The sequence below is a fragment of the Carcharodon carcharias genome, chromosome 3, assembly GCF_017639515.1.
Source record: "Carcharodon carcharias isolate sCarCar2 chromosome 3, sCarCar2.pri, whole genome shotgun sequence".
Lineage (NCBI taxonomy): Eukaryota > Metazoa > Chordata > Chondrichthyes > Lamniformes > Lamnidae > Carcharodon > Carcharodon carcharias.
This window is the reverse complement of record NC_054469.1, coordinates 159,242,382-159,254,734: the sequence shown is the minus strand read 5'-3', so window position 1 is coordinate 159,254,734 and position 12,353 is coordinate 159,242,382. Positions and strand designations below refer to the sequence as shown.

General features: G+C 46.0%; 1 protein-coding gene across 1 annotated transcript in view; it reads right to left on the bottom strand.

The window, feature by feature from the left end:
* The window catches only part of dnah5 (dynein, axonemal, heavy chain 5), a 428,506-nt gene that overhangs the window by 313,050 nt on the left and 103,103 nt on the right, over positions 1 to 12,353 (bottom strand). The window contains exons 23-24 of the mRNA XM_041183995.1: positions 8,053 to 8,254; positions 4,922 to 5,157 (exon numbers count right to left, since the gene is read on the bottom strand). Coding sequence (XP_041039929.1) covers positions 4,922 to 5,157; positions 8,053 to 8,254 — 438 coding nt within the window. The remainder of the gene's footprint in view (positions 1 to 4,921; positions 5,158 to 8,052; positions 8,255 to 12,353) is intronic.

Below are 12,353 nucleotides of genomic sequence, written 5' to 3'. Positions count from 1 at the left end.
CCTATAGTACACTCCCAGCAATGTGATTGCTCCTTTTTTGTTTTTCAGTTCTACCCATATGGCTTCATTTGAAGAACCCTCTAAGATGTCATCCCTCCTTACTGCTGCAATTGATTCCTTGATCAATATTGCGATACCCCCTCCTCTTTTACCTCTGTCTCACCTGAAGAACCTATATCCTGGAATATTGAGCTACCAACCCTGCCCCTTTCTCAACCATGTCTCTGTGACAGCAACGACATCATACTTCCATGTGTTAATTTGTACCCTCAACTCGTATGCATTATTTGCCAGACTCCTTGCATTAAAATAAATACCATCCAACCTTGCCAAACTCCTTGTGCCTTAACTGGCCTATAATTTCTATGCCTTCCAGACTCAGTTGCTCTCTCTTTTAATTTTGGCTGTGCATCTCTCCTGCTGAACCTCCTCTCAGGAACCAGCCCCCTGTCAAGTTAAACCCTCCCCAACAGCACTAGCAAACCTCCCCGCAAGGATTTTGGTCCCATTCTGGTTCAGGTACAATCTATCACCCTTGTACAGGTCCCACCGCCCCCAGAAACGGTCCCAATGTCCCAGAAATCTAAAGCCCTCCCTCCTGCACTATCTCTCCAGCCACGCATTCATCTGGACTAACCTCCTCTTTCTATATTCACTAGAGCATGGCACCGTAAGTAATCCAGAGATTACTACCTTTAAGGTCCTGTTTTTCAATCTACTTCCCAGTTCCCTAAATTCTGCATGCAGGGCCTCATCCCTCTTTCTACATATGTCGTTGGTACCAATATGTACTCTGTCTGTTTGCCCTCCCCCTTTAGAATACCCTGCAGCCATTCAATGACACCCTTGACCCTGGTACCAGGGGGGGCAACATACCATTCTCTAGTCATTTCTACGGCCGCAGAAATGCCTATCTGTTCCCCTTACAAGTCTCCTACCACTATTGCTCTTCCGCTCTTTTTCCTCCCCCCTGTGCAGCTGAACCACTCACAGTGCCATGAGGATGGCTGCACTCCCCAGAGGAACCATCTCTCTCACTGTTTTCCAACACAGAAAAATGGTTCTCGAGCAAGATGCGCCCAGGGGATTTCATGACCACCTGCCTGACACGTTTCTTCTAATTGATGGTCACCCATTCCCTCTCTCTCTGCACTTCCATAAGCTGTGGGATGACCATGCCTAAAAACGTGCTATCCATGAAACTCTCAGCCTCTCCGATGCACCTCAGTGCCTCCAGCTGCCGCTCAAGCTCTGAAAATCGGAGCTCAAGTAGCTGCAGCTGTTGGCACTTCCTGCACATGTGGTCGGTCAGAGCGCAAGGAGAGTCTAGGACTTGCCACATGTTGCAGGCGGTGCATAACACAGGACTGAGCTGCCCTGCCATGCCTTTACTTTAAGTAAAATACAGTAAAAAAAGGTTAAATTATTTATGTACTTTAAATAAAAACTAGAACATAAACTTTCCTTAGCTTAATCCATTTTAAACTGGAGAAAAACACTTACCCACTACTCACCAATCAGCCCTCACCATTGTGCTGATGTCACTTTTTGAAGCTTCCCCACACTTGCGCTGGTTGAGATCTCTCTGCCGTTCTCCTGTTATTTTCAACAAGAACTGACTGCAGGGCACTCTTCCCAGACTGCTTCACCGTGACGCTTCCTGATGTTTTAATTATACATTGTACATTAAGAACGGAATCATCCCAGATTTGCACTAAGTGCTGTAGCAGGCAGGTAAAACGACATTTTAGCCATCAGCTGCAATGGTGACTTTTCACACCTTATCATCCCAAACCTGCTGCGTTAATTATGCATTCCAGGGGAACACACCGCTTCCATAGTGGGCAGGCTCTCATTCGCTCGCCAAGCCAGCACCTTGCCGCTTCAATATGTCAGGCACATTATTTAAAGTCCAGCTGCTCACACATCTCTCAGTGCTTCCAACCTAGGGCTGCTGCAAAGAAGACATGGCCCTGAAAATGAAAAAAGACTACTGCCCCCAGGTTCAGTGAGCGCCTCTTGAACGGATTGGAGGCTTGCTGTGATGTCCTCTACCCTCGGTCTGGCTGCAGGATGGGCATCAACCTCACTATTTGGCTTGGGAGGCTGTGGCAGTCGTGGTCAGCATCACCATCCTTCAAAAGATGACAGCCACCAAGTGCCACAAGAGGATGAATGATCTCCTCCATTCCGTAGGGTAAGTCACTCTTCTCAATACTCTCATCTCATACACTCACAAACCCATCACACATCCACAGGGCCCTCACTCACTGCCAGTTCCAGGGATATCATCATTCACTCTCTCACACACACCTTCATTGTCCTCATCCTGTCCATGGGGCCACTCATCACACACAGTTGCCAGGCATACTTATCATCTGGCCAGACAGGCGTCCTGCTTACACTCTCTCCACCTCTATTTATGCAGGACAAGCTGGCACACAACAAGAGGGAGGTCGCAGACTGATGCAGGAATGCCTGAAATCAAGATCCTCATGGACTTTGAAAACAGAGCCATCCAGCTGGTCGCTGAGGATCTGGGCCATTCCTGTGCTGATGGCGAGGTCGGCGATCCTTTACCAAGTGAGGATCCAGCAGTGCAACATCCATCGGATAACCATGCTGTGACTAATGTGTCCTGTTTCACAGGGCACTGCCAAGCACTAATTATCTCCCCTTGCATCCACAGGCACTTGTGGGAAACAGCTGATAGAGTCCACGACCCAGGCCCTCCAATCAAGTCCCGAAGAAATCTCTGAAGAGGAATCTGGAGGTCCCATTACAGCACTCACCCACACCTTCCACCAGCACAGAGACACACACCTCAGGGGACTTAACTGTACAGTAGCCTCTGGATCACAATCTGGTGAGCATATCACACTGTCTGATCTGCAGCAAGCAGTAGCAGGGACTTTGCAGATGTCTAGCATTCGGAGGACTGCTGGAGTCCACATATTTGCTGAGTCCAAGTCAAATGATGAGCCTCTGGACTCAGTCATGTCACAGTTGCTGGAGCTGAAACGGCAAGCTCGGGAACATCAGGAAGGGATGTCCAATGCACTCCTTGGATTGCAAGGTATGTTAGAGGAGTCCATCCGCCTTCAGCCTGAAGTGATAGCACCGACATGCCAACACATCAAGGTCAACACTGGTAGGATGGTGGCTGCCATGGACACCTTCATCCAGGACTTTGCTCCTGCACTGCTGTGCAGGCTCAACTACATCACAAATGCCATAGTTGGCCTCCAACAATGTGTACACTAGAAGGGTTTAGGGCAGCTCGATCTCACTCCAGCTACCCCTTCTCCTCAAGCAGGCAGCCAGGAGCCCTTCGACACCCTTAGGGAGGAGGATCAGCAAGTGCGCCCCCAAGGGCCATCCCTCCAGGTGATTCCAGGAGTGTCCAGCCCTTCCAAATCCTCTCTTCCTGTGACCTCAGCAGCTCCAGCTCCAAAGGCCGAGCAGGGTGCCACTGCCACACAGCAGGTCCCCAAAAGAAGGCCGGGGCCCTCCAGGTCTTGGCACTCCAGGGGATGCCTGTCAGGGTCTTCATGGACAGGGCATAGCAGTCAGCAGGCTGCCTCCTCCTCTGCTGTGGATAGCCATGGAGCATCAAGATCTAGCGACAGGGTTAGAAAAGTTAAGAAGTTGAAGTTGCACCACCTGGGCATGGGTGTTAAACACTTGTACATGCTGTTTGTACATCGTCAATAAATGAAAGAAAGAGATGTGTGGGTTAACATTGGTGTACTAAGAACCTGTCTTGGTTAAGTCTGAAGGCCCTTAATGCATCCCGGAGAGTGCTGGCCACAGGTTGGATGGCCAGATTTTAGTGCGCTGCATGGCTGCCCGGAACCGTACCCACCTCCGCCCCACTCCACCTGATCAATTGGCAGCAACTTTGCCTATTGGACCGCATGCTGTGCTCTCAGCTCAGGCATTCTCCTAACCCACACTGCAAGGCTGCACTGTTAGCTTGAACCATGGGGGAGACTGGTCCAAACCGGGATGCTGACATTGCAAGGGGCTGTGAGTGCCTCCACCAGTGACTGCTTCATGGCCAGCTTTAGCAAGGAGATTGTACAATGTGCCCAGTCGTCCAACAGTTCTGCAGTCCACTAAAATGCTCATTAGTTTGCAGTCTATGCCCGAGGGGTGGAAAGCTCTGGAGCATTGGTGGCCCTTTGATGCCTCTGCGTTGCTTGAGTGGGCAGAGAAGCTAGAGGCCCGACTCCAATCATATTAATGTGGCTACGTCTAAACTGTCTCAGCTGCAGATGAATGGTCACTTTATACAAGGTTTTCCTAATGTGTGGCCATTTCCCTTGCCCACCCTCCTCCCCCACACCACAGGTGCTTGGGCGCTACCTTCAACCAGAGAGCAGCCCTTGCCCCCCTCCCCAATGCACCAATACCGCAGGGCAGTCCTTGCCCACCCCCCTCCCCCCCACAATGTGCCTCAAACTTGAAGTCCAATAGGCAACCCAGGCGAGAGCTCCGCAATGTTACTATGTACTCACCTCCAATTGCCCCTCAAAGTGCAGCCCGCCAAGTGCACGCTGTTGCAAAACACGTCGGCGTGATGGGTGGGTGATCCAGCGGTGGGTGGGGTGGGGGATGTGGTGGCGGGGGGGAACGATTCTGGAAGGCTGGGCTTATAATAACATGCTGATGTATTACAAAGAGATTCCTGATGTCTGATGGCGGAAAACGCAGCCCGCCATCGGCAGATGGAGCAGACAGTTGCAAACTGGTTTCACGACATCGTGAAACCAATTTTTGGCCTTCTCGCCATATTGTCTGTTCAAGCTGTCAATCATGCCCAATGCCAGTGGGCACGGCAAATTCCGCCCATTACTTATGTGAGGAAAACAATCAGTTGAAGAGAACTAAGCAATTCCAAACGGAAACAAAGATTTACCTCAATGGGTCCTACTTGAAAGTCAATGGAAATTTGTTGTTCTCTTATTTCTTTGAGTGCAGCCATGGCTATTCTAATATCATCCAGATCCTTGATAGGGCGATTCAATTTTTTGCTGATTTCCTCTATAAATGCAAAAATGTTCTCCATCTCAGTTTGATACTTTTTATTGCAGTGTCGCCCCAAATCAGTCATCCAAGCTTTGGTTTCTGAAGTTAATGCCATTTTGAGATCAGCTGAAAAATACAACAACCTTGTAATGTTCTGCTTATAATGTTTGTATTATGCTATCGCCCTCAGATGATTAGGAATACTTACTAATCAATTAAATGCATATGCCTTCCTATGGGGAGAATTTTCTCCCAATCGGGTGAGCTGGTTGGGAGCGGGCGCAGGCGGGCATGGAACTGATTGCCGCCCGCGATCGGCTGCACGCCGGCATTTTACATGGGTGGGCCAATTAAGGCTCACCCAGCGTGACGCGCACCCGTAATTGCTCAACGCTACCTGTGTGGGCGGGGGAAGGAGGGAGAGTCAGGGCCTGCACTCTTTCACGCAGTTCCATGCCTCAGGGAGATTAAGTTCAGTGCAAAAGATGTTAAAAATAAAATTATTCAGACATGTCCCCTCATGTGACAGTGTCACATGACAGTGTCACATGAGCTGGGACATGTTTATGAATTTTAATTAAAAATTTTATTCAATTAATAAACCCTTCATGAAACCTCATCTGCCTATGGATGAGTTTTCATTAAATATGCGAAGGCTGCCTGGGCTCTTTGCCTGCCCATCAACCTTAAGGTTGGACAGGCAGCCCTGACAATTGCTTTAATTAGTTTATTAATGGCCTTAGCAGGCCTTTCACAGTTCGGCACTAAAAAAAAAATCAGAAGGTAGGTTGATGTTGTGTAATATTTTACAAAAGCAACATGTCACTCCCAAGAACAAGGGAAACACAATAATCTGATTGTCCATATGTACCCTTTATCAAACTTTAAGATGTTTTTTCTTATTCATTTAGTAGTTCTCAGAGTTCAGAATATAAATATGACTTTTCCATGCCTGGGATATTCCTTAAGGAAAAAGTAGAGGAGAGGGTTTTTTGCAAAAGTCCTCACTCATGCGTACTGAAAAAAAAAATTTGCCATAAAAATATTGATTGAACTTTATTCAGTTTTGGGATATGGGCATCGCTGGCAAGGCCATCATTTATTGCCCATCCCTAACGGCCCTCGAGAAGGTGATGGTGAGCTGTCTTCTTGAATTGTTACAGTCCATCTCGTGTTGTTAGGGAGGCAGTTACAGGATTTTCACTCAGTGACAGTGAAGGAATAATGGTAACTATGATCAGTGACTTGGGGCAGATTTTGCAGATCATGGTGTTCCCATGCATCTGCTGCCCTTGTCCTTTCAGGTGGTAGGGCTCGTGTGCTGTTCAAGGTGCCTTGACAAGTTGTTGCAGTGCATCCTGTAGATAGCACAGACTGCTCCTACTGTGTGCCAATAGCGAAGGCAGTGATGGATGGTATGCCAATCAAGCCCCCTGCTTTTTCTTGGAAGGTGTCAAGCTTCTTGAGTGCTGTTCAGACTGTACGCAGCCAGGCAAGTGGAGACTATTCCATCACATTCCTGATTTGTGCCTTTGAGGAATCAGGAAGTGAATTACTTTGCCACAGAATTCATTCCCAGCCTCTTGTGGACAAATTATTTATAATTTGTATATATTTTATTTATTCATGGCGTGTGGGGACAAGGCAAGCATTTATTGTCCCTCCCTAATTGCCCTTGTTCAGAGGGCATTTAAGAGTCAACCACATTGCTGTGAGTCACATGTAGGCCACACCAGGTAAGGATGGCAGATTTCCTTCTCTAAAGGGCAAATGGATTTTTCTGACAATCGATCATCATCGGACTTCTGTTGAATTCAAATTTCACCACATACCATGGTGGGATTTGAACCCAGGTCCCCAGAGGATTACCCTGAGCCTTTAGAAGATTAGTCCAGTAACAATACCACAATGCCACCGCTTCCCCTTGGTTGGTCCAGTTAAGTTCCTGATTAATGATAACTTCCCAGAATGTTGATGGTTGGGGATTCAGCTCTGGTAATGACATTGATATTGAATTAAAAATGTTAAATTCTTTAACCTAACAATGATCTAATAATTTGAGTTCCTTTGCCACTGAACAATATGAGTGAAATTTCAAACAGGAAAGAACCTCGGGCAAACCAGGGAAGCTCCACTGATTGGAATTTTTTGCCAAGAACCGCTACCTCAGAAATGGGACACTTAAAAACATCCATTCCCAGTGACTATCCGCATATGAAGAAAGTACACAATCTCAGGGCCAGGATTTTTCAGTTGGCATGCGGAGGCAGGCCCGACACACTGGCGCATAAAATGATGCACAATGACATCGGACGTGTGTCCCGACATCATCGCGCTCACGATGTTTCGTTCAGCAGGTGTGCACTGGAGTCGGCTGCACACCCGCTGATAACTGACAGGCCTATTAAGACCATTAACAAATTAATTAATGTCATTGTTTATGCTGCCCATCCGGCCTTAAGTTTGGCGGGCAGGCAAAAAGGCCAAGTGGCCTTCACGCGTTTTAGAAAACCTCATCCACGAACAGAATGAGGTTTCCTAAAGCTTTTACTAATTAAATTAAAATTTTATATGAAAAATAAAAATATGTCCCATCTCCTGTGACACAGTCACATGAGGGGACATGTCTCATTAAATTTTTAATTTCTGTAAAAATGTCTTTACAAACTGCTTCAATCTCCCTGAGGCACAGAACGGTCTCAGGGTGATTGAAGCGCTCTTTGTGCGCATGCACAAACTGCACACTGGATCTGACTCTCCCCCTGTCCGCACAGCGCTACTGCTCACTTATTACGTGGGGGGGGGGGGGGGGCCTTAATTGGCCTGTCTGTGTAAAATGGCAGTGCAGAGCCGATTCCGGGCAGTGATCCGATGCGGGAAAAATGCAGGCCCAGATTTATCATGAGGACCAATTCATAGAGTCATACAAATTCATAAGGTTTTCTCTTATAAAAAAAAACTATGATGTTTGTTGCGTTAAAATGGATTAATATTAAACTATAATGCTTTGAAAAACTTTACCAGTGTAAAGTGCCAACGCTCCAACACAAATATATTCCAGCTCAGAATTGATCTTGGATTCCAAATCCCGATAGTAAAGAATCTGTGACTCAAATTCAGATAGCAGAGGGCTCCTTTTCACAAAGTCTTGAATGGTCTCTTCCCTCTCTCTTTGCCAGATGTGGTGGTAACAGTTGAACTGTTCTAGAGCAGTAAGAACCTCCTTAAGAAAAGGTGAGAAATATGGTTAGCAAACAAGGGCTGAGGAAATACTGCTACTGTGTTTGCAAGATACTTGATGCACCACAATGCTCACATAAAAGTTGTTTGAGGCTATTTAGCTTGCTCAGGTAGACGTTGAAGATCACATGGCACTACTCAAAGATGAGCTGGTGAGTTCTCCTGATGTACTGGCCAACATTTATCCCTCAATCAACAACATTTTAATTACTCATTTTCACCTTTTCTGGGATCCTGCTGGGACTATTTGCATACAAAACAACTGAGACTACTCTTCAAAATAATTACTGGTTGTGAAGTGTTTTGGAACATCCTTAAGAAGGGAAAGACACAGCATAAACATGTTCCTCAATCCTGGCTTTGCATGGGTAAATTCAGCAGCTCACTTTATTAAACCATATTGAGCAAGTACACCCTAATTTGATGTACCTATTACGCTCCATGTGGGAGGTCAGTTAGCCCAGTTGGCTAAATGGCTAGTGTGAGATGCAGAATGATGCCCACAGCATGGGTTCAATCCCCACGCTGGCTGTGGTATTTCATTCTCCTTACATTGCCCTGTGCTTGCTGAGTGGTGTCCCTCAAGCTATGAGTTGCCAAACTTGGCTCCCTCTAATGGATTCCTTTAGGACTGTGGCTAGATGAATTATCCTTCATACATTTCAAGCCATTATCATGATTTAAAATATCAAATTATTAAGTAAGACATGTTTTGAAACATTCTGTTATAACAAGCAATTGATACTGAATTTCTCAAACCTAGATCAAATATTTAGCAGCAGCTAGGGTTATGAATATTTGATCTAGGTTTGAGAAATTCAGTATCAATTGCTTGTTATAACAGAATGTTTCAAAACATGTTGTAAACAGAAAGATAGCAGAAACAACAACATTTATAATGTAATAAAATGTCCCAAGTCGCTTCACAGGAGTGTTATAAAGCAAACACCTAGCTTTGACTAAAAAAAATTAGGCAACAAGGCTGTGTGTCAGCAGCTCACTTTATTAAACCATATTGAGCAAGTACACCCTAATTTGATCAGCTGTGATGCAATTGGTAGCACTCTTGCCCCGAGTTACAAGGTTCTGGGTTCAAGTCTTATTCCAGGGTTTGAGCACAAAAACCTAGGGTGGGATTTTGGCGGAACCAGAAATATCCACCCAAAGTCAATGGATGTTTGACTGGCTCTCTGACTTTTTCGTCCACCCGCAATGGGTCCTGCCCAGAAAACCCCAGCCCTAGTTTGACACTCCAGTGAAGTACTGAGGGAGTGCGGTATTGTCTTTTGGATGAGATGTTAAATTGAGGCCCCATCTGTCTGCTTGGGTAGATGTAACACTATTTTGGAGAATTGCAGTGGAGCTATCCCCAGCGTACTGGCCAATACTTACCGCTCAGTCAACATCGCAAAAACATGTTACCCTGTCATTTCCACATTACTGTTTCTGGGAGCTAGTCGTGTGCAAACTGGCTGCTGCAGTTCCTACAAAGCAGTGGCTACACTTCAAAAACTATTTCATTGGCCCTAATGCACATTGAGGTGGCTGGTGCTTGTGAAAAGCACAACATAAATACAAACCTTCCTTTCTTTTTAAGGAGCATCTTAAATGAGGATAGAGAAATAAAGCAATGGTAAGGTTTGGGAGAAAATTTCAGAACTTAGGGCCTACGCAGGTGGAGGTGCTGCTCATGCAATGGTCTTGTAATTAAAATTGGGGATGCTCAAGAGGCTAGAATTGGAGCAGTGCAGGTATCTAGGAGGGTTATGGAGTTGGAGGAGATAGGGAGGTGCAAGGCCAGGAAGAGATCTGAATTTTAAAATTGAGGTGTTGCTTAACCGGGAGCCAGCATAGGTCAGCAAGCGCAGAGGTGATGGCTGAACGGGACTTAATGCAAGTAAGGACATGGACAGTGGAGTTTTCGATATCCTCATGATTGTAGGAACAGCCACGTCTAAAGGTAGCATAGGTATGGATGACGGTTTCAACAGCAGATTAGCTAAGGCACAGATTGAATGGACAACATTACAGTTGTGGAAATAGGTGATTTTATTGATGGTGGGAAAGTTCATCTTAGGTGCCAAGACTGCAAACAGTCTAGTTCAGGAAATTGCCAGAGAGAGGGATGGAGTGAGTGCCTAGGGAATGTAGTTTGCAGCAAAGTTTGAAGACAACGGTTATATTCTTCTCATATTTAACTGGAGGAATTTCTGCACATCTCCTGGAATTTCGGCAAGTAGTCTGATAATTTGGAGACAGTGGAGGAGTCGAGTGAGGTAGCATTGGTGTCATCATTGCACCATTGCATCATTGAAACTAATGGGTTTTTAGATGATGTTGCCAAGGGGCAGCATGTAGACCAGAAATAGGAGAGGGCCAAGAATAGAATCTTGGGTGACCCCAGAAATAACCTTGCAGGAGTGGGTAGAGAAACCATTGTGGGTGATTCCATGGATAGATTTGATAAATAAGAATGGAACCAAGTGAGTGCAGTCCCACTGGGATGGATAATGGTGGCAAGGCATTGGAGGAGGAAGATGAAGTGGTCAACCATATCAAAGGCTATAGACAGATTTGAAAGGATGAGGAGGGATAAGTTTACCTATGTCAGTCACATAGGATGACATTTGTGACTTGGATAACAGCCGTTTGGGTAACGGCACAGTGGCAAAACCCTGATTAGAGGGATTCAAACATGGTGCTCCAGAACTGTGCGCCACTTATGCTCTCTTTTTATCCCAGGTCCCACATGATAAAATAAAATTTCTACGATTTTACAGGCTCAGCTGACCCTCACTTCTATACATTGTAAAGGACATTGTCTAAATCACTCTCAGTGGGGATAATTGAAATGTTTGAGACCATATGACCATAAGACAAAGGAGCAGAAATTAGGCCAATTGGCCCATCGAGTCTGCTCCGCCATTCAATCATGGCTGATAAGTTTCTCAACCCCATTCTCCCGCCTTCTCCCCGTAACCTTTGATCCCCTTACCAATCAAGAACCTATCTATCTCGGTTTTAAATATACTCAATGACCTGGCCTCCACAGCCTTCTGTGGCAATGAATTCCATAGATTCACCACTCTCTGGCTAAAGAAGTTTCTCCTCATCTCTGTTCTAAAAGGTCTTCCCTTTACTCTGAGGCTGTGCCCTTGGGTCCTAGCCTCTCCTACTAATGGAAACATCTTCCCCACGTCCACTCTATCCAGGCCTTTCAGTATTCTGTAAGCTTCAACCAGATCCCCCCTCATCCTTCTAAACTCCATCGAGTATAGACCCAGAGTCCTCAAACAGTCCTCATATGTTAAGCCTTTCATTCCTGGGATCATTCTCATGAACTTCCTCTGGACCCAATCCAGGGCCAGAACATCCTTCCTGAGATATGGGGCCCAAAATTGCTCACAATATTCTAAATGTGGTCTGACCAGAGCCTTATAAAGCCTCAGCAGCACATCCCTGCTTTTATATTCTAATCCTCTCAAAATAAATGCCAACATTGCATTTGCCTTCCTAACTACCGACTCAACCTGCAAGTTAACCTTAAGAGAATCCTGGACTAGGACTCCCTAGTCCCTTTGCACTCCAGATTTCAAGGTAAGGACTCTATCAGCAAACACCCTGGGATAGACACACATGTGAACAGCCCTGACACTGCCCTTAGGCCCCTCATTTTCTTACCTTGACCTCCATCATCTATCCTCCACTGGATCCCTCTTCTACTCCTCCATGCTCCGACCCCTGCTCCACACCCACCCACCTCACCACTGATTCACCCTTGCCAGTCCCGAGTCTCCATGCAAGCTGCAATTCTCCTGCTTCCTCCCTTGTGCTGTAGAGTTAAACAAGGAAAACCACTGACCATACACAAAACTGCACAAAGCTGAGTGGAGCATGACACCTTTAAACGGTTCTGAACTGGATTATGAGATTCTTTATTCCAAGAGTAGAACTTTATTAAAACCTGTTTCACACTAATAAGTATTCATGATATGCAAATGCATTACAATTATGAACCCGCCACATGCCAGCCTATTGCTCAACATGCCACAAACACGCTGCTAACTTCTGCATCTCAGTTT